Source organism: Empidonax traillii, unplaced genomic scaffold, assembly GCF_003031625.1.
Source record: "Empidonax traillii isolate 1590-97213 ecotype Southwest subspecies unplaced genomic scaffold, ASM303162v1 scaffold8:size5222938, whole genome shotgun sequence".
NCBI lineage: Eukaryota > Metazoa > Chordata > Aves > Passeriformes > Tyrannidae > Empidonax > Empidonax traillii.
In genome coordinates this window covers 330446-353778 of record NW_020955201.1, presented here as the reverse complement: position 1 = coordinate 353778, position 23333 = coordinate 330446, and the positions used below count along the sequence as shown (strand labels likewise).

General features: G+C 38.0%; 1 protein-coding gene across 3 annotated transcripts in view; it reads right to left on the bottom strand.

Annotated features, from left to right (window-relative positions):
- Window positions 1-23333, bottom strand: part of MAST4 (microtubule associated serine/threonine kinase family member 4) — a 276825-nt gene that overhangs the window by 215652 nt on the left and 37840 nt on the right. For all 3 annotated transcript variants that reach the window (XM_027882167.1, XM_027882177.1, XM_027882185.1), the window contains exon 2: window positions 3291-3444. In XM_027882167.1, the coding sequence (XP_027737968.1) occupies window positions 3291-3444 (154 nt within the window). The remainder of the gene's footprint in view (window positions 1-3290; window positions 3445-23333) is intronic.

The window sequence follows — 23333 nt, the reverse complement described above, 5'->3', positions numbered from 1 at the left end:
TGTCACTGAAAACACATGTTTGCTGGATTGCTTAAAACTGTGCAACTCAGGGGGAAAAAAGGGTTCTAGTGTCCCTGAAGCTGTGTAGAAAATAATTTTGGTTTTTATCTCACCTCCACAAGTTTCCAACCATCTTCTCCCTTGTGCTGACTTCCCTCTGGAAAGACCCTGTACATCATTCTCAATTTTTCTCATATTCCTATATAAAGATTTCTGTAATTTACCATAGCCAACTCAAGGCAGAAGGTTCTCAGAAACTCTAATTCTTCCAGTTTTGCAAATCTCATTCAATATATTGCAACACTACAGATTTTATCTCCTCTCATATATCTTGCATAACATTATTCCCTCTTGTAAAGCCCAATAAACTCATTTATTTAGGATTTATTCCCAGAGATAAAACCCCTATCTATTCACCTCTATTAGTATTCAGCCCTGCAGGAATTTAACTATCCTGTTTTAAAAAAACATATTAAATTTTTATTTTTGTTTTCATTGTTAATACTGCTTATGCTCTACAGCTCAATAATATTTAACAGCAAAGTGTTTTCAACAGCAAAGGGAAAAGGAAAGTAACATACAAAGCACAATTCACTTTTCTAACATTTGGAGTGAACAACATGTATCAGCATAGGAATATTCTGCAAATTCGCATCCAAGGAATCATGTCTCTTGCTTTACTTATTCCCACTTAATTTATTTTAGCAGTTGAGCATTCTTTAACAACAGAGGTAGAGACTGAACTACAAATAATTTCAAAAATACCTTCATGAACTACTTCTAAATGGAATGATACCCATTGTTAAGCTGGTACTTAAGGGAGTATTAAAAGCAACAAAATAGAAGAAAGAATAAAACAAGACAGTGCATAGTGCAATTAAAGATCAAGTAATTAAAATCAAGCACTTTTTCAAATGACAGGTCTCCAAAGTATCCCCCCCCCCCCCCCGGATTTCCAGAAATATTAAGACTGAAATACAAATTGCAGAAAGGATGTGTGAGCATAGAAGTAAACCCAAACCAAGTGTCAGCTCACACATTTTAATGGAAGGCCTCCTCATGCTCCACTGCTTCCTTTTTTTTTAAGTGATACTGCGATTCCTGTAGTTTCAAATCAGAGCAGCAAACTACTCTTAAGCATTAAAGAAACTTAAACCACCCCAAACTTAAGTACATAAAAAAGGTAGGTAAAAACAAGACCACAGCAACACTGAAATTAACTTGAGCATTTGAAACACCCCTGGGGATTAGTTCTCTATTTGCAGTGGTTTCTTTAAAGCAATTTTTTAAAAAGTCCCAAAAGAATATTAAAAACTTTCAGTCATCAGAATGACTTTGATTAATTTAATCAGTATCATGAAAGCTGTTAAGATATTTAAACTATTTTAAGATACCAAAGCCCTAGGGTATCCAGGTTCATTTAAAGTGCATTAGTAATAAAGCAGTTTAACATCATTGCACACTATGTTTGCAAATCCTGACATGAAACCCTGCACAACATATTGCAAGCAGACAAAAAGCATATCCATTTCCCCTTATAAAGCAATAATTCGAGCATATTGATAAAGACCAGAGACTATGGCAGCAGTTGCTACATTTGTTTTTCATTAGTCTGTTTCTCCCTCTTTATTTGCAGGGCTTACATGGGAAAGAATAGCTTTTAAAGGCCACCACCCCACTTCAAAGTTAAACAAAAATAAAATTAAAACACTACACCAGCTCCTTTTGAAAAAATAAGAAGTGTGCTAGAAGTTTTCAGTTTCATTAAAACAGTAGTTTGGTTTACATTCCAAGCTTTTAGAGCTGTAACACTCCAGAGATGCTAGAGTTCACTGATATGGTTAGCAAAATTGACACTTGTGTGCTGTAAATCACATCTCATTCATGAAAGCCCATATGGATCACAAATATTCTTACACTGTTTCTGAATTCTTCATAAAACAATTCTTGATAAAAATTAAATTCCATGGGAAATGGCAAATCTTACCCAGTAACAATAAAAATAACAGCAATGATTATTTGCTGATGTGATACAAGAAATTCCTACAGTAGCATCTGTTTTTCCTTCACATAAGGTATGAGAACTTAAAAAAATTAAGTTCTTTACGCAAAAAAATAAATTATTTGTCACTTACCAGAGACATTGTAGGTAATTTAAGCTACTGAATACAAAGAGAGGTATTGCTATAGCTTCTTGGAGCTTCTTCCAGCATAAGGTTACGGAGAGGGATGGGAAGCAAGTGAGGAAAGCCAATACTCTAAAAGCACTTCCCAGACATGGCAGAAGAATCAGCTCTATCCACTGTGGCACCATTTTTCATCCCAAGCAAAAATGGCTCTGAACAACGTACAGAATTTAGAGACTGTCAAATCTCTAGTAAATACCGTTTCAACTTCCTCTAACCTACATTTAACCTGCTAGATTCTAATATCAACCAACAACATCTGGACAGATAAAACATGATTTTGAGTCTCAGATTTGTGTCTCCCAGTAAATTCACTGAAATCTATTGTCCTTCTCATCAAATACAATGAATTCTCCAAACTATTAGAAATTGTGCACTTTAAGAACATACTTAATCCAAATTTCTAGTGAATTTAAAAATTATTTTTCTTGAAATACACAAAGCCTCTACTTTTTCATATTCAATTTGCTCCATACTCAAAATTATTCCCTCTTCAGTGACCACTGCAGCAATAGAGCTCCCAGTACAGAGTCATGATACCAGGCATTTGGTATCTTCTACAGACACTATCAGGCCTGAGCCCCCCTCAAGCATCCTGCTACTTCTGCATGGCTCCACAGAGGAGAAGCTGCAGTCCACAGCCAGTGGCTAGCTGGAAACACCCTTCCTTCGCTGTGAGGACTCCACCAGACAAATGAGGCCAAATTGCCTTTTCTTTAATGAAACCAAGTATAAAGGAACCATCTGTGCACTTCAGCTCCTTGAGGAAACAACATGTATGTGGCCCCATGGATGGATGCACATGATCACAACTCAAAACAGCTAAACTAAGTTGGCAAGGTAAATACCATATTCATGAAAATCTTAAAATATGAGTCCTTTCTAGGATGTGCTTGGCCACATATCAGCAGTCCATGGAAGCAGAACCTCAGACATGAGCTCACCAATCATGGAACCCATGTAGAAGTGACTTTATGGAAACTCCAGGTGGAGCTCACACCTCCCCCAGGGAGTTCAGGCACAAGACAGACACCAGAGGTCAAGGTGCCATAAGCTCCACAAATGCTAAACCTCCAGGTGACATTGCACATACCCCAAACTCACCAGTCAGAGCTCCTCCAAGGCTTCCTCTTCTGAGCTGTCTCCCATCTTCACTCAACTGCCTCTTAAATTTAGGAGACTTTCCAAGACCAGAAGATACTTCAGGACTGCTGGATTTTCGGAAAGGCATAGGTGGGGGGGACATTATGTGATCAAGCTGAAAAGAAACATAGAAAAAAAATACATAACTATACTGTTGAAATGCTTACCCTCACTGAAAGAAAAATCTAAATTACCCTCAACTACAGATTACAACAGCATTTGGCAAAAAAAAAAAAAAAAAAAAAAAGTGTTCACAAAGACCTTAAGGTAATTAATTTGCTAACTGAAATGAAAAATTTAGCAAGTACGAGGTTTGTGCTGGCTGTGTAAGAAAGTCATGGTCCCCTCGCACAGTTCACACCACCTCCAGCCACATGCTAACACAAGGAGCACTTTCTGCAGGTACAAGGTACAAGTGATTATACCTCAGCTTACTCAACCTTCCACAAAGTAATCTCTTTGCAGTTGTGAAGCACTCAACCTTGAGACCTATGCGATCTGTTCGTCAAATGTTTTTCTTTGGAAATTTCTCCCCAGTCTCATCTGAGCAGTCACTAGAGGCACTACACTATCAACAAAAGGCAAACCAGTGCCCAGTCCAGGGAAATACTAATGAACAGATTTATCAGTGCCAGTAGAGAAAAAAAAATTATCATGTTTATTATAAAGCATTCATTTACACTGACTTTGAAATAAGTGGAAATACACATCCTCATTCTTCACACTGTGTTCCTTGTCATCATTCTCACACAACATTCTATCTGCCTGGTTTTGAAAATACATTTCAGGTCTCAACATTTCATTAAATTCACAAAAACAAAATGAAAAGCATGGAGCACATACAGGGAAAGAACAAAAAAGCAGGGACACAAGTATTGCAAAGTAGGAAGAGGTTTACAACCGTCCTTCAGCCTAAACTGCCGCAGTTGCATGGGATCCCTATTTTGCAAATCATTCAAATGTTTTTCTATAACATTTAAACCCTGATTCTTACTAAAAATTTTTAGGAAGCAAAGCACATCAAAGTCTTAGATTTTTACAATTTACGTACCAAGACTTATTGGCCAGAAAATCTACGGCCCACCTGCATTCCCAACTGCTTCATCCTCTGTTCACTGAAAGGAAGGAATCAAGATCACCAGAAACACTGATGAAGATGCACAGCAAAGCCCATTTTTGCTTACAGTTAATCCCAAAGCAGTGTACTGTATTTCCTACAAGGCATTTTGAATCCCAAGTTCATAGTTTCCTATGTATTTACTATTTCAGGTTAGTTAGTGTTTTGGTCAGTTAGGGTTTTTTTTCAGGGGTTTCATAAATCTGCTGATTACTGGAAGTGTTTGCACTTCTGAATCTGCTTCTTCAGCATAGTAAGACTCATTTATGTTCAAAACAGACACTGAAGTAACTCATTCACTCAGAGCATATGCCTTTAGCAATTTCCTAAACTGGATGGTTTGGGGATCAGAAGAAATATTTAATTAACCGTTATTACTATTTCTCTTCCACAAACACAGGCATACCAAATATGTAAATACAAATATTTGTATTTACAACCTCTGAGATACCTCAAGAGGTGAATTTACAAACTACTTGCAAATAAGTCCTTTAAAAAGGAAGAGACTGAAAAGAGCTGACTTTAAAAAACAAACAAACAAACAAAAAAAAACCCAAACACACACACAAAAAAGCCCCACATTATTTTGACAGTCTTTCACATAAGTCTAAAAGCAAATACTCAAAATTGCTCACAGATTGGTGGACGGCAGAGATTGCTCAGTGCTGGACTCTAAATCATTTCAAGCATCTGATGATGACATGATCCCATGAAGGTTTTAGGTGAGTTACTGGCAAAAAAATCATGTTTTTTTTTCAAACCAGGTTCACACTTCAAAGTAACAAACCATATTTTAAATGTCTTTTTTCCTGGCTTAAGGTTCGTGAAGATCTTAAACAACAAAAAGAAGAGAAAAAAAAATCAGCAAATGCACTAAGCTCCCTACCCATTAGCACTTAAGTCAACACAACAGAATTTAGCACCTTCCACCCTCTCATCTTGTCCCTTATAACCAGGTATTCAACCTCTATGATTGTTCCAGTCAGTCCCACAACAAATGGACTGATGCATTTATTCTGTCCAACAAATTAGACATGTAGTTTAATTACAATATTCATTATTTGCAGTTAAGTTGTGCTCCAAATTTTCACAACTTTCAGGGTTTCTGAAGAAGCTTTAAGATGGTGCTAATGTTACAGAGCAGCATAATACAATCCAGGTCTTCAACTCATAATTAAGATGCTTTCCCATCTTCAGAAATGTATGATGTTTGAAAGCTAAGACAGTTTAAATATTATCCCCGTTACCTCCTGCAATGCCCTGACAGTATTGTCTCACAAAGGTACCTCCTCAATGCTAATGACTCTACCACAAATAAAATTTCTGTTTGACATGATTCCAGAACCACTTTGGGCACATAAGTTCTCAACAAGACAAACTTCTTTAAGGGCTTGCATGGAGGTGGAGACCCCCATGCAGATGGCCACTGGGACAAAAGCAATCAGCCAGGAGGAAGTATTTTCAACCCCATGTCAAAGGACCATGCCTGAGAAACTACATAAGGAACAGGACTGAGGAGGAAGGAACAATAAAAGATGGGAGACATCCTTCCCACCCTTGCTCTTCAACAAGATGTCCTCAGTTTGAAAGTTGCTATGCAACCATCTGACATGAGAAATATGGCAGTGAAATGCAATTTCTGAAGTTTTCTCTTTTTAAACACACCAGGGTGAAATTCAGACTCTGTTGAAGGTGAACATGATTTTATTAAATGGAGACAACAATACCAAAGTAAGAAATCTTGCATATGACAAATTAAGGACTAAAATACTACAGCTATATATTAGCTTTAACCAAGGGTTTCTCAAGGGCAGAAGTTCATTTTAACAAAGGAACAGTCAAATTCAATACAGTAGATGACATTTACCCAGATTTGTCAGCTCAGTTTCAGCTGGATGTAGAGAACCCCATCCCATCACCTGAAGCAACTATACTAAAGGACGTTTATAAGGTCTAACATTACAAAGAAACAATATGGAAATACATAATTTAGCATTTTCATATTGATGGCCAACTCCTGCTTTACAGAAACAATTACACATGTATCAACAAAGTATTTCCGGAAGCTACCGGAAGGCTTGCTTACTTTTGCTTCTGAAGGGCAAAAAAAACCCCTGTGTGTTGATGCAAGGTACAAAGTTGATGCAAGTTTGTACATTGTAACTGATACTGAAGCAAAACGAGAAGAGCAGACAAAGATACACACCTTTTAGTAGCCTTGATATTACAGCTCTGGATGTCTGGGAAATATGAGGGAAATGGATTGCAAAAAGTAGCCAGACTTGCTAGCTCCCTCTGAATAACTTCTTGTGTTACTCTCAAACAGACAGCTATATGTTCCAGAACTTCAGAGGTTTTCTAGCCCCCATTCAGACCTCACTTCAAGCAAAAGCCTTTGCAGATAAGGAGGCTTTCTGCCCTCAACAGAATGGCCTGCCTTCCCCTCCTGCCTGGCACAGCATTCAAGTACAAGTAAGGAAACCGAACGAGAACGTTAGATCCTTGGAACCCAAACCTGATTCTGAAGAAGCATAACATGTTACATATTCAAATCCCTCAAAACTGTTAATTCAGTCAAAGAGACACTACAATTGTTCAGTAAGAAGATTATATCAAATTTAAATAAATCAGTAATAGCAAGACCTATTCAATCTTGTTAATTCTTATTTGAAAAACATCCTTGCAACCTAACACTACAAAAGTTCAGGTTGTGTGTCTTATCAGGTACAGATTGGACACCGCTGTCCACAACATAACATCAAAGCATGTATCTGGAGGATTGAGGTGAGTTGAAAGTCTACCAGAGATATTTTAAATAATTCTGCTTAAGCGGCTTCTACACAGCACTCAGTTTTGCCCAGTCACAGTCATCACTTTTTTACCTTATGCTTACAGTTACATGGACATGTGCTGATGCTGAGTGGCACACAAATGCAACAGGACAACCAGAGTTTGGGTTGTTGCACTTTTCTATCACTGAAACTTGCTTGACAGCAAGTTGCAAGAAATACAATAGCTATAGTTTCCAAAGGTAGTTTCCAAAAGACAGGTACTTTCCAAAAGACAGACATTCACGTTACACATTCAGGTTCTCACTAATCACATGCTCTGCCCACTGTCTTATTACTGCACGCAGGCTACAAGCACACACTTCTCTCAACACTCCTTTAAAAGAAATGTTTGTCATCTAAGGAGCAATGGGGTAACAGAGGGAGTTTTTTTCAGCTAAAGAATAAAAGCAATGAAAAATAAACTTTGAAAACAACTGTATTTGGCTGACCTGTATCTAAAGTACAAGTGCGTTAAGTCAGCCATACAGTCCATACAGGCTGCTTAGAGAGAGATTTTTAATCAGTACACATCTCATCACAATCTTTGCTGTTAATATTCAAAATGCACGGATAGTTAACTTATTTAAAAACCTCCCTCCCCCAACATTAAACACTGAATAATGCTTTCTCGACAAAGGCACTTTGAAAGACAGAAATACATGGCAAATTCCAAGCTACCAACATACTGTTCTACAACATTCATTTCTTCCAATCCATTTTTCCACATATTTAATAAAAAAAATCTGCCTGCTTTTGTCATAGGTAAAATGAATTTCTACAGAAGCACCGTACAATTTAGGAGACAACACCTTTCACAAAACCCTATTTGTTCCCCTCTCTCCCTCCCAAGAACCTTACAAAAAGGGACAGAATTAGTAGAGGAGAATGTTTCAAAACCAACATGGAACAGAATCATCCAAATATCCTTACCACACACTTCCATATGTAGATTTAGAGATCCTATAGAGTCATGGATGGAATTTGAGTGACAGTCTCCTCCAGTTATACAGGAATCAATTTGTCCTCAAATAATTTTTTACCCTATCTTGAAGCTATTTATTTTCTGTATCAATAGAATCAGCTACATTCCTCTAAAGAAAATTATTCTCACACTGTAATAGACAAAAAGTCCAAAAGGACTTTTAACAGCTCACCTACTCAGAAAGGATTATATTAGTATTTTTTGAAAACCCCTAGTAGCATTGAATCCAGCTGCTTACCATCATGTATTTATTCTTCAGCTAGAATGAATTCTCTGCTTGATAATTATATCATCAAATACTCACATCAAGTATGTCAGCCTACAGGTCCTTATGAAGATTAAGGACATGACAACTGATTCAAAATAGGACCTCACATCAGAGTTTAGGAGTACAATTTGAGCCGAGTACATAATGAGGTGTGAGGCAGTCAGAAAGAAAATGAATTTCAAGAGAAAAAATTCAGGGTACAGGAAGGTGAATGAAGCTAAGAGAACACAATCACACTGACAACACCAGGATAATGAAAATAAGTTACTCCCAGTTGCCGAGATGTGTTGCAACCTGGGAGTGTTTTTTTCCAATAAAAATTGTATTGAAATGAGAACTGAACTCATCTGATCAGCTCCACTTTTTCTTAAAACATCCACTATAGTTTTACCGTCCAAAATACTTCCTCTCCAACCTCCCCTAATCACTCCACAGGCAGTATTTCTACTTTCCACAGAAACTGGGAAATACTAGTCAAGTATTCAGTCTTATCAATATGAACAAAGATGTTTAATTAAGCAATTCTACTTCTTCATCCTGAATGCTGCACAATTTCACTCTACCTCAGGTCATGCTGTATATGCGTATTAAATCCTAAAGTTTCCATAAACAGGCTGTGCACGATCACCCATTTTAAGCCTCCCCCAGTCAGGCACTAATCCAGAGGAGAGATGTATCACCTGAAATTGCAAATAGTTGCACGAAAAGCAGGAAATATCTAGTATACTTTTACTAATTAGGTGGGGTTTTTTCATTAACAATCGGAATTCCAAAAATAAAATTCCACTAATAAGTATGTTGTCAAGAAATATCACAGATGTTTAAAAAAGGGAGAAGGAAAGCATCACACTCCAGTCCTATGCAGATAAAAGATTAGAAGCCTCCCTGATGGTGAAGAGATATTCAGGAGTTCAGTAAAAAGTCTGATCTTTGTAAAGTTAAATCTTTCATAGAAGCGTGGCTTCACAAGCCTAACAAATTCCTCCTGTCTTCTGCATCTTCAAATGTAACCTTTGCCAGGAGCAACCATGCCAAGACCCACTACTAGTTAAACAGTGATTAACCCTAGCTGTTCCTAGTTGTCAGCTTTGATACAAATCAATTTGTTTCTCCTTTTGGTCACAACATCATCAGCTTTTGAAGGATCCTGCTTACATCCTGTGGGTGTAATCTGAGCAATCTAGGAGTCTCCACAAACCCGTATCTAATGCAATACCTGGACAAGACTGCTAGCAGTTCCAGTTAAGTCACCCGATGGTTGAAATATTCTACATTCCCTTTGCCCACAAGCAGTATTAACCCACCTCAGTTTTGAGTAGCATTTAGAGAACTATGCAATTATTCTGAATACAGATAGCTCTCAGAGCAGCCTCTGCTGTGCAAAAGAGATAATCACAAATAACTTAATTCACACAGAGGTAAAAGGCAAATTATCCCAAAACTAGTACCACTTCCAAGAAGCTATGGATAATGAAGGCACAAAGTGGACAGATACAGAGGAAGACTCATCAGGCCACAGGGATTTCAATGGACAAGGAAAGATCCCTTTTTTTGCTCTCTTTTATATCACAGTTCCTCAAAAACAATCAGAAACTTTCCCCACCACCACCTCCCACCACAGGTCAAGCAGGAAGATGACTATTCATTCCATATTTCTTAAATTCAAGATTGCCTTTCTGTGGGGAAGATCTTACTCAGCTTGGGCTGACAGATCTAGTTCTCCAGCTTAGTGGCGTCTGTCATTCTGGTTCTAGACTTCCATCCTTGGACTCTCTCACTTGCCTCCACAACCTCCAGTTTCCTTGTCAAGACAGGGACATACTTCAGGTCTTCAGCTACTGTACAGACAGAAAGTAAGGTTTCACACTCTGTTTTGAAGGAAAAGGCTGAGGCAGGAAATGTAGTGTTTACAGGTAGATTTGCTAATCATTCATACAGCAACACTCAATTTACACATGAATATAACCTGCAACTAGCACTGCAAACATGTCCTTACCAAGATAAAGACAAAAAAACCCTAGTAAAGCTCGGTGATTCACAAAGCATCACTTCTAATCATATTATTTATTGATTTTATATCCTACTTATATACAGAAACACAACGCTTATAACTAAACTCACTGTTCACAACTGTCCAGTTTATTATGCTGAACATGTCTTGTCATCTAAATAAAAAGAATCAGCAAACAACACCCATGATGCTTCTCTATAGCGTGTTCTTACCTATCATATTGTAGGTAGTAGAGAAATATTTTAAGAACTCTCCTAAGGATCAGCAGAGGCATTACCACATCCTTTTGCTACCCACTTCACAGTCATGTTAGAAATACAAATCTGCCTTTAAAATAGTTGCATTTTTCTTCAAAACAAATCCGATGTCTGGTCAATTAAAAACAAATAAATAAAAGTCAGATGAAAAATCTGCTACAGCTTTGTTAAAAAAAAAAAAAACTTCTTGCATCCAATGCTTTTTCAGAAACATATTTACACATGATTGCACAGAAAATGAAGCACAGCCTTCACAATATTCTACAAGGCCAAGAAGTGGCCTATAAATATGCATGAAGCCTGCTGTCTTAGCCAATTATTACTTTACCCTGGTTAAGATGGAACAGTTTTGTCACGCTATGACAGAGTCCTTCAGTTCTTGAAGGCCTCCTGTGTGCTGCCCCTGTACACACAGATTGAAAGATAGATTGATCTCTTTCCAGGAAACAAAGGAATCAACACTATTGAAGACACTGCCTCAACAATTCAGCCTGCCCTCAGTCTCCTCGGATTTACTCACCTGGTTTAAATAAACATTAAAAATTGCAGGTTCTGCAGATCTCAGGTAAGACCAAAAACCAAAATAAATACACTTCTACCCATGGTTAAAGGTGACCACACAGGGCACTTTTTTTTTTATTCTGAGTCATACAGGTATCTTCTCAGGAATGTACACGATACACTAAGGTCTTTACTTCTGAAACAAAAAGATCATTTCCAAACTAGGGGAAACTGCAAGCACTCACAAAAACCAAGAGAAGTCAAAGCATCACAACAGGCTGCTAGCCAGAGCAAAGCTGCAGCAGCTCAACAAGTCAGCCCTACTAGGAATGACACAGAGGGACCAGACTCAACATAGCAGTTTCTGTGAGGAAGTCTGTTTGATAAATTAATCAAAAAAAGCGTGAAAACAGAGAGCAGCTCTGCTGCAAGTGTATCATCCAGAAAAAAAAAAAAAATCCCCCTTTCTGTGGTAAGCTCCTCTGAGCACTGCCCAGGCATCAGGAAGCACACTCATGTTTTACCTTTGCTTCCAGTTTTAAAAGAGATCTGACAAAGGAAGACTAAAAAAGAAAACCCACCCTTTTCTGCCCAGATGTGCAGTGGTGCATGCCACTGCTATGCAGCAGGAAGGATACTCCCTTCCTGTCCCTGTCCTGCTGGCCATCTTGGCAGGAAAAAATATTTCACAGTGCTGAAATTCAATGTGACTACTGCCACATCTGTTGCAAGAGACCCAGTGAGTAGCTGGAAGGCAGCAAGAGAAAGCCAACAAAAATCAGCTTAAGCCTCAGTTTGAGAGGAAATCAGGAACACAACCCAACCACAAACCTGGTGGGCAGCTCCTAGGTTCTGGGAAATACCTTTGCTGGGGCAAAGGGACAACAGCTGGAAACCAGCAGCAGCAGAAGAGTCACACACACAGAACATTTCAGACATGATACCACACTGCAGGTTTAAGGTGTAGGCATAGACACAAGAGCTTCAGCACTCCTGTTCTTCCAGCAGGTCCACGGAGCAGCAGTGGCTGACCCTTGCTGCATCCCCACAAAGAAATTACTTGGCAGGGCATGAGTGAGTTGCAAAAGTCCTAACACAAGGCATACACTTCAAAGGGTTATTTTGTTTTCCCTGGTTTATCTATTCTAAGAAGCCAAAGAGAACAAAGACAATCAAGTTTTCAGCTGAAACACTAGAAATCAAATGTCAACAAGTTAAAATGAAAGTTATCGACATTGTGCATCACTGAAAAAAAAAATTACATGATACAGTACTATTTTCTTACCTTCCCTTGGATAAAGCCACCTCTTTGGCAGATTTTGTTCTTCAATTTTTTAAGGCTGCATTCATTTTCTTACTATTGTATGCAGAGCTATTGGGAGCATTAGTAATGCTATGCACTATATTCTGCTGTAGATAAAAATATTAAAGTAGCCACACTATTTCCTTAATTTCTCAATGACGACAGAAATTAGCTACACAGCAAAGTGAAAGGAACTTCGATATTTCCAGACACCACAGGCAGAATTTTCATCCTTAATTATTTTAATGATCCATTTTGCAGCTCCAGAAATCCACGACAAATGCATGGAAATATGTATATATGATCCATGAATGTGAAGGCATCCACATGCACACCATTTTTTGATGCTGTTGCTCATATAGAAATTTTTAAGAAAGATTTCTCCTGGTTCTTTAACTAGGACAAAAATTTAGTAAAACTGACCTTCAAAGTCACTTCCAATTTCAAAAAAAAAAAAAAAATTAAATACAGAAGAAACCTATTCATCTTCATCAGCTGTTGACACCATCATTATTCGTCTCATGTTAGAAAATAATTCAGAAGAGAATATATATACTCTGGAAAGAGGGTTGGTTGTTCTTGGTTGTTTTTTTTTTTGTTATACCATGAATATTAATGATGTGAAAGCAGTTTAGTTCTTTATAAAATCTATTCCCATTCACATTTACCAATGAGCTTCTAGACCACCTATAAAGGTTTCATTTATTCTATCATATTGGAAGCCTCAGAAAACTAATTGTTTATTCAAGTCTATCTATTCCATCCATGCTCAGTTAGGTCTCAGTTTTCCCTCAGTTACAGCCAAATTAAAAATAAAAATGCAAGCTGAAACATTCCTTGTTCCATTGACCAGCTCCCCATAACAAACCCACTCTGAACAACCATTGCTCCAAGTGCAGTGACAGCTTCTTGCCCAAAATGCAGCATTTGCAGGATCTACTTAGCAGCCTAAAGAATTCCTACTCATTAACTTAGTCCTCTGAGTAATGGAAAACAACTTTGAAATGCAGCTTTCTAGTAAGAACTACCAAGCTAACTGTCAGGGGTGGACCAGAAGAGGCCTACAGAGAGTGGAGAGAGATGCAAAAACTGCTAATCGCTTTGTCCTAGAATCTAACCTATCCCCCAACTCCTCCATCTATACTAACACCACTGCATGGTGCAATAACTCCCACCTTACCCTCTTTCTACTGAACGTTTCTCTAGACCCACGAAACTGCCTTCTACCTACTTTCTTATCTGTGGTGATAGAACGCGGAAAGGCATCCCAAAAAATCCAGTGGGGGGACCATGTACCATTGGAAAGCTTACTCTGTACAACCCAGCTAAATTGCAAATAATCAGGAACCAAATTTCTGACAAACCCAAACTCTTTTGAAACAAATGATCCTTCATTTTAATGCGCACCAAATCTAGGCCACTCCCAGTCGCTCCTGACTCTGTACCTCTGGCATGCAAGTCCCCTCAAAACAATCCAACCAGGGCGGATGAACTAAAAATCCGTGTCCCACTGGACTGTGACCCCTAATTTCAAATTTGGTCCCACGCTCAGAGATTCTGGGGTAGTTTTCCATTCGCCGGCATTGGTACAGCCAAAGCCCTCTCCACTCTAGCCCACATGGCCTGCTGGATGGCCAACGAAGCCAATGCCACTTCCCTTGCCATAGGGGACCTGCTAGCAGACACCCTGAAAATCAAAGAAGCTACTCTCCAGAACAGAGCAGCCATTGACTTTTTACTTCTTGCCCACGGCCACGGTTACCAAGAATTTGAAGGGCTGTGTTGTCTGAACTTCTCAGACCACTCTGAGAGTGTGTACCAAAGCATCCACACTCTTAAACAACTTCTTAGTGACATCACCGTAACCAAAGACAAAGGGCTTTCAGGTCTCTTTAGCTGGCTCCACTTTCCTTCCCTTTCTGATTGGGCCAACAAGGTTGTTAAAGGAATCATTTTGTTTCTAATTATCACTTTCTCCATCCTTGTCTTCCTTCCCTGTCTGATTTTTTGTGTTAGAAAATCCATGACTAAAAGTTTTTCCCAAGCTTTCCCAGTCCTGAAAAACAGAGAAGGGGGAAATGTCAGGGGTGTACCAGAAGAGGCCTACAGACAGTGGAGAGAGATGCAAAAAAGCTGCAAGGAAGGCTCAGAAGAAAGGATCTATTTAGAAGACTTCTAGCAACTGTAGCTGTGCAGAACTGCTTGGGACCCTGCTACAAGGCTGCAGAGCCTTGCAGCCTCAGCAGATTCCCCTGTCTGTGCACCCAGGACACTCCTTCCATTATTCCCTAGCTCTCCCTGCCCCTTGCGTGATCAGACATGTTCCCTGCAGCCTATCTCCCCAAGTCCCCTTATCACTGAACCTCAGGATTTGATGTTTCCTAGCAGAAACCCTCCTCTATTCCCAAAACTTCTGTATTCCCCTGTATATAAGCTGTCTTCTTGTTTTAATAAACGCCATTTTGTGGGTCACATCCCATGTGTGTCCTGTTCCCCATACAAAATGTGCCACTGGGTCTTGTCGCGGGACTGACCCCCGCCCGCGATATGTAACCTGGCAATCTAGCCACAGAAATTCCTAAGTACCTCATAAGCTTTACACACAATAAGTAAAAGAATTATTCTCAATTCACTACTCCTTATATAGACCCTTAAAATATTAAATCATACATTTTGCCACGTAAAACTTCACATTCAGCATCACTTTCATTAGGAATAACATATCAAAGGAAACCACAACACATACATGCAAGGCAGGTACAAAACAAAAGAGAGAAATCCATGATGAAATGAGCTTGGAATAAAAGGTTCTCAGCATGTAATGGAGCTGAAGTTTATCCATAAATCAATGCAAGATGAAAGCAAGATTATTTATGTGAAGGGGTGCATTGTTAATTCACAGTCTGATTGAGAAAAGAAATGCTTTACTTGATCAATGTACCAGCGATGTGCATCTGTGAACTTGAGTACAAATTAGTTATAATTACCAGTACGTGTATCTCCTCGTATTTTTTAATTAACCTTAACAAGCAGCAGAGACAGATCCAGAAAATGCAGGTTTTCCCTGAGTTTGCTTTTAACATGCTCCTAAATTTTTAAATAATGCAGCCTCGCCACAAGAGACCTTGCAGACAAGGGCTTTTTGATCTCTTTCTTCCTGTTCACTGCTGAGAAAGACAGCATGCAGTTTTGAACAATAGCTACCATGAAATACCCTTTTCCTGAACTGGTTTGAAAGTGAACTAGAATAACGCATTTATCTGATAGCTTCATAGTTTTGCCCTAGACACAGCATTCTAACACAGAATTCAGAGACTGGGATGCTTCTCCTTCAGCCTCACCAACAAAATTAGCAAAAAAAATATCAGAAGGGTAAGCATAGCAGGAGAAAGGTGGAGGTACAATCTAATTTGCATTTGGCAGAGATCTGTAGTTAAGCACAATAATCAAGAACCATGTTTGTAATTTTAAGTGTCTCCACTGCATTTCACATCACCTCTAAGCTGCCATTTGTCAGTCTCAGACAATTTACACAGGTCTATCATTACCAGAAGGGATTATTAACACTATCTAGTCTGGGGAAGATTTTTATTCTTTTTAGCCCAAAGACTTTAGAGTAGCACTACAATTAGGAAAAACCATGAAGAACGTGTGAGAACTTAACCAGAAACGTAACACAGAATGATTTTAAATACTCCAGCCCTCTATTCAATTCTTTGTGTAATCTAAGCAAGTAACTGTCCATATATTCTAAATAGCCCCACTGTAAAACCTACACTCATTAAGTAGATTGATCCTCACTCGTCCTGGTCTTTTTTATCCAGACTTTTCCAATTGAATAAGCAGCTATTTAATACAATGGCATTGATGGCTAAGAGAAGCAAAAAAACCCATGTAGATTAAAAAAATTCCTATATTAAGTCCCATTAGGCAAGCAAATTATAGCAGAATGTATCACACATTGCATCTGCAAGAACAGACATTAGTATGTATGTGCCAAAGATCACAAAACAGGAATGTAAAAAGCAAATCTAAAAATCTAAATCTAAACAATAACTGCATTTTTTACAGTTTAGAGTTCATATGGTTTCTTCACCCTCATACAGAAAATCTAAAATTAACAGCAAATCTCTAAAAGCCATACATCTTTTTTATTCATACATCATATCACCTCAGAGATTTACACATAGTTTTTTAGAAGTTCAGTATTATTTAAAACTCTTTAAATTACAAGGCTTAGTTGTATACTAAGTTGTAGCAGTTGATTGGTATTACCACGAATCTCACAAGTAATTCAATGCAAGTTTTGTTAAAAAGTCTGGAGAGTAGCACAGAAGCATTATAACATAAATATAGAGGTGGTGGATTCATCGTCCCTGGAGGTTTTTAAGATGAGGTTGGATGTGGCATGATCTAGTAATCACAGTGGGTTGGATCAAGGGTTGGACTTGATGATCTCAGAGGTCTCTTCCAACCCAGTTAATTCTATGATTCTATGATTTGCAACTTGGTAGAAACCTCTCAATGAGAAGGGTTTTTTAATAATATTTTCCTAAAGTAACCAGATGTAATAAAAAACAAAGTATAATTCTACCCAGGATGTTTCACTCTGTTAAAGCCTTTCTCTCATTTTTCCATTAGTAAAGGGGAGCATTGTCAAAAGCAGGACAACCACCACCTTCTGTTACAGGGTCTACTAGGATATCTCATGAGAGTAAGGCACATGGACTTTTATTTGATCTGTAAATCAACTTTGCACCCTCACTTCAAGTAAGCGCTATACTTCATCCTGTGTTCCCAGGGTTAATCTTCTTACACAAAATAATGGAACCCCATACCTTTCATAAAACAAAAGAAGTTGTCAAGTCAGTGTCAAAAGTTTTAAATCATATATATTTGCTTTAATCTGTGTTCAGTTACAGGTAAAGATTATCAACTAGAGTAATTCCACACTACTAGCTTCAAAATGCAGAAGCATTTTTACCATTTACCATTCTACCATTTTACCATTTCAAAATCTGAAAACAAACTGTAGCTGTTAGAAGGCAAATATATTGCCTTTTATATGGTTTAGAATTCAGTTTATAGAAATCTGAAGTCTCTAAAAGACGTAACAGCACAGATTTGAAAATGGAAATTTTATTTAAAAGTACTGAAAATCAGCATAAGGAACAAAAAGTCTAACAAAATAATGAGATCCAGTGTCAAAGTTGTCTGGAAACCAACCATTTTCCATCTAAACAGTTACCATGCTGGCACCAAATTCGTCATACATGCAAAAAAGACCCAAGACAATTTCTTTCTTAAACTGCAATCTAATTTTAAAGGCTCTGTCAAGTATAGGGAAAAGCAGTTGGGAAGAATTTAACATGAAATCACAGACACTTCATTAGTTTCTCCTATATATACAAATATCTCCTTTGGATGTATCTTTATCACCTGCAACACAGTTTCACTTCATTTTAGTTGGTTTCTTTGATTCTGAGAAATAGCAGACTGTAATGTGCTAAACCATAGCCTAAAATGCAAATAAAACAATCTTGTTAAGCCACACTAATGAGATTCCACAAGGAAAAACAAGCCATGATAAAAGCTTTGAAATTTATAACTTGTGTGACTATGTACCACTGTGGGACTTAAACCAGTTTTTTAGTGATGTTCTACTGGTGTATCAACTGGACACATTTAATACTGAATTTAAAAGTTATTTAATAAAACTGTTTCACAAAAAAGAAAAACATTGAATCATCTTAAGCCAATATGATGATGCTTATTACTATATTTTATTTTAATTATTAAACTTTTTATCTCAACCCTATGGGTTTTACTTTTTTCCAATTCTCTACACCATCCCTCTGGGATGATGGGGAATAAGCGAACAGCTGCATGGGACTTAATGGCCAGCTGGGGTCAAACCATGACTGATCAATTTCCCTCCCGGAATTCAGAACAAAACATAGGTAAAGTAGAGCAACTGGGATATACAAATTGGTTTCTTAGTGACCTTGTCTTTATTTGCACAACAATTTCAAAAACTGATTGGTAACACAAAGCCTCATTAAGAAGCATATTGACAGGAGGACAAACAACTTTGAAACTCAAAGCTATGCCACAGTGATTTTTACTTCCTTTTGCCAAGACTTGAATGTTACCTTACACACACTAATTAGTGGTCTCTAAGCCAAGGACCATTTGGGAAAGACAGATCATATTTTGCATACTAATAACAATAATGTTCGAGTAATTTCAATAAAATAAAGAAAAATACAATTATGTTTTAGTATGTAATTTTAATGAAGATTTGACATACTGTAGGTTTAATATTTGGTTTTCCTGAAGACTACCAGCACCTAATCAATCAGCAGCACAACCTATCAAAGTTACTCAGAGGGGAGTAACTCCACACAACATTTCTGCAGCATGTTCCTCCCCAGAAAGGACAATATCAAACCCTTCAAGGCCTCTTATGAGTCCCAACTGTGCCAAGGTACCCAGATCTCAGTTAGTCTATACTCTGTAGGACTACTACTCCACAATGTCTAGAGTTCCTGCCCATCAAGGGGATATAGGATCCAGAATCTTTCCTCTAATTAGTACATGCTACGCTGTTCAAAGACAATAAAATGAGTGATCTTCCAACAAAGAAAATGCAGTTTACATGCATGCTCTCATTTTACAAAATCATGCAGGAAACATGTCTGTTTAATAAGAAATGTAACCACTCTAAATTGTCCTTTATATTTAGGCAATCTAGACTATCAAAGCCATTATCTCCCCAGTAATATTACTGTTTCATCTATTTTTGTAGTAATAAAGGTGCAGAACTGTATGCATGTAGCAAGACTCAGAGTGCTGCACCACATTTCTTCATGCCCCATACAGTGACTGTCAACTGAACTGCCTTTCCTACAGCTTCACATCTTACACCACCAGCATACCAGGAGCTCACACAAGAATAACATGAAACAATGGACCCTCCATAAATGACTGCTGAAGAATGTGAAAGAACACATATCTCTTCCAAGCTACTACCATGCTGTAGTTGCAAACACACACTACAGCCTCATTAAGAAACATAGCACTGTTAGAAATCCTGATTCAAACAGCAAGCCAAAACTAATACAATATTTTCACTGTAAGAGCATTTCATGAAAACAGAAACCTTTAGAATCTCCTAACACCTCAGGCTCAGGCTCCGGGTTCAAAGTTTTCTTACTCATATATTTTCTTACTCCAAGTGGCAGGGAGGGAAGAAACTGCACAGGTGCCTGGAGGAAGCAAAGAGGAATCAATCAGAAGAGGGAAAAGGCAATTGCATCCTTATCTGTCTGCCTGATTCGAGCCCACTTATCTCCCTTTCCAGGTAGCTTAGCTTCTGTCAGGATCCTTTGCTGCATCCAAGCTCTCCGTCATGTTTTCACAAGTACCTGCTATGCTTCCACAGTGAATGCTATTTTCTGTGACTACAGAAATTAAATTAATTTACTGCAAGTGGTCTAAGTACAAAAAATGAAGCAGCTTGAGGCCACTGTAAAGCAAAGAAGAATCAGAAATGAAGCAATGCAAACCTTCTAATGTTTAATACCTTTTTTTATCCTTTCATATTATCATTTGAGTCTTCATTATCCTCTAGCTTCTATTGCAGATGTGCTTCTCTTAATGTTCTTATAAGACAACTGGCACTGCTGAGTGTTTTATCTCCAGAACAAGACCTCAGGGTATGCAGCTCCTTATGCACTGCCTGTAAACCACTTATTTTTATAATGAAGCATAAAATAAAAGTCTGATCTCAGATTTCTGTTCCATTCTCCTCATTTAGTTAAAGTTCTAGAAATATTCAGGAACAGAAAGATACCCTGAGATGTTCAACATGTGGTGCTGCAGTCCCTGCCAGCCAACAGCAGTATGTTAACATCACTGTTGAGAGATCAGTTTTAAGACAGACAACAGCCCAATCAAAAAAATGTTGAAACAAAATGTGGTGATGTTGACAGAACAATCTCAAAGTGCCTGATCAGCAAGTGTTTGCATTAAACTCAGCACTGTAACCTTTCCTAAATCAAGAGCTTAAAGGTCCTGAGACAGTCTCAGTTGATAGGAATCCTCCTCTGCTTGATTATTCTAAAAGACAACTGCTTTAACAGCTGCATCCTCTTCCTTCCAGTTGTTTCTGTCCTGCAAAGCCATCTGACTCCAGACAAGGAAAGGATTGCATCTTCTCCAGACAAGATCCAAGAGTCATGAAAAATAGAAGATTGGACATTACTGACACCTTACCAGCCTGTACATATTCACCAACTACTGAACAGCCAGAGGTTACCAGAGAAACGCAGACCCTCCTGCTAACTGCCTGAGAGCAGAGCAGGGAAACCAAGCCCAGGCAGTAACTGACTGCACAGCTGTATCCCCCAAGATGTACAAACTTGAAGCAATTAATTAAAAAAAGGATAAAATGCTCAACCTATCTACTCACTTCCTCCTCTCATTTCAAACCGATATTTAACTTCAGGAGAAATCTACACAGTAAGTTGTGTTAAAAATCCAGCTCAAGAAGGCACATATTCATCCCCAGTCTCTGGACTATATTAGAGCCTGCTCTACCACATCTTTATGGGACATCCAAACCCCTCTCAAAGAAGAGACATGTAGTGCAAACACAAGGGAGATAGCCACATTGCTATGGGGTCCCACCTCAGTATCTCACCACGAGTCTTCAGAAGATGATGTCAGGAAAGTCACATATCACAGTAAGATAATAATTAAGAATATTATCAAAAGTAATCAGGGGGTTTGGTATATGAAAAGAAGACCCTTAAAATTCAGCAAGGCTCCTTCTTACTTTCATTGCCAAAGTCCTAAATCCAACTCAAAAGTAGTTCGCAAGCTGGGAGGGAAAAAATTGTTTCTTAAATTTTATTCTTACTCACTTTTGCAAGGGTTCCTTTGAAGTTTCTCTATGAAAGAGGAACGGCTGCACTTTCGTCTTCCATGCTAGATGAATACATCTTAGCATTTAGACAGTAAATTCTATGGTCAGTCTCCCTCCCAAGTTTACTACAGTTTCAAGGCCACAACATTCAGGGCTTCATTCATTAAAAAACAGCTCAGCCAGCAATTTCAGATTTGCTGTCAGGCATACAAAGTACTGAAGTATAAAGTTTCTGGAGAGACTAAGCCTTACTGTTAGGGATACCACTAACCAAAAAGTATAGTAGAAAGTTTATACAACTTCATGTTACAGTCAAGAAAAGAAAACTTAAACTGATCAAGTGGTCTGGTCTAGTGACATAACTGTTTATTAGTTTCACTATCATACCTGCTTAAGGAGTGCCAATGGTTTACCTCTGCATATTCAGAAACCAGAAACAGAGTTTAGTTAGCATAAAGCATAGAACAAGTTACAGTTGCTAAGCCATGGCACAAACATGGAAAACCAAAGATAAGTATGCTATCTTGTAAAGTGCAAACATAAAAAATTTACAGATCAACTGTAAATACCAAGATACAACTTTTTCTTGAAACTATTTGATCACTTGTTTAAAGTCTTGAAGCAGTGGATTTATGCACCAGAGTTAACAATTTTTGGGGAAGGTTTCCATGGCTCCCTCTTTTGCATTAGGAAAAATAAATTCCCTAATAGTTCCGATCCTACCTTTAATAGCAGCTTGTCTAAAAAAGCAGAGAAGATGAAAGCTCTCTTTTGCTAACAACTGCAAAACTCGTTCATGAGTCAAGCCTAAGCTGTTTGCTTTCCAGGTGAATACAAAAGTCACCTGCTCATATCAGCTCCTGCTCAAAAATCTTGGAGAGGAAAGCCCATATCCTATAGATGACACAAAGCTACCAAAATTTGTACATAAAAGCCCATACTGCAGATATTTTAACATGATGTTCAGAGACTTCTCTCAGAACAGGACACACTAAAGAATCAGTAACCCATTTATTATTTACAACCCTGATCTCCTATCAGTACCTTAACTGGTAGAATACAAAAAGTTCCCACACTTTCTCATTTGGCTCCAGTCTGACTCAGGCAAAACATCAGACAAGCAAATACACAGGAACTGTATGCCAGGATCTTATGTCAGCATTCCTGGATAACAGGACCACTGAAATTGCCTGAGCTTAGGGCCAGAGTTATTGGGTTAGACAGCACCACTAGGGTTACAAAGGTGATTTGTGATTTATAACCGTGCCTCCTACTTCCATCAGCTTTTGTGTTAACAGCACACCTACTGAAATGTGTGACCACACAGGGTAGGGGAAGCACCTGCGCAGATACTAGAGCAAAGACAACAAAAAAAAATGTTCCTCACAAGAAAAGAGGCTAGAATACTTACACAAAGGAAGTGGAAAGTGAAAAAAGACTAACTTGCACAGACAGAATTTTCTTCCATCCTTCAGAATCCTTCTCTTTTCATGCTGCAAAGAGGTGGCATTCAAATTTGACCATGATTCAAATTTGAGTTTAGTCCTTCAAAACTTAAGAGCTAATACACAAAACCTGAAATGTCCAAGGTAAAAGGATTCTGGTACAGATCTACACACAAATATATATTCTTAAAATAGAAATCCAGATGACACTGAAGCCTCAAGCAAAAAAAAAAAAAAAAAAAAAAAAAAAAAAAAAAAAAAAAAAAAAAAAAAAAAAAAAAAAAAAAAAAAAAAAAAAAAAAAAAAAAAAAAAAAAAAAAAAAAAAAAAAAAAAAAAAAAAAAAAAAAAAAAAAAAAAAA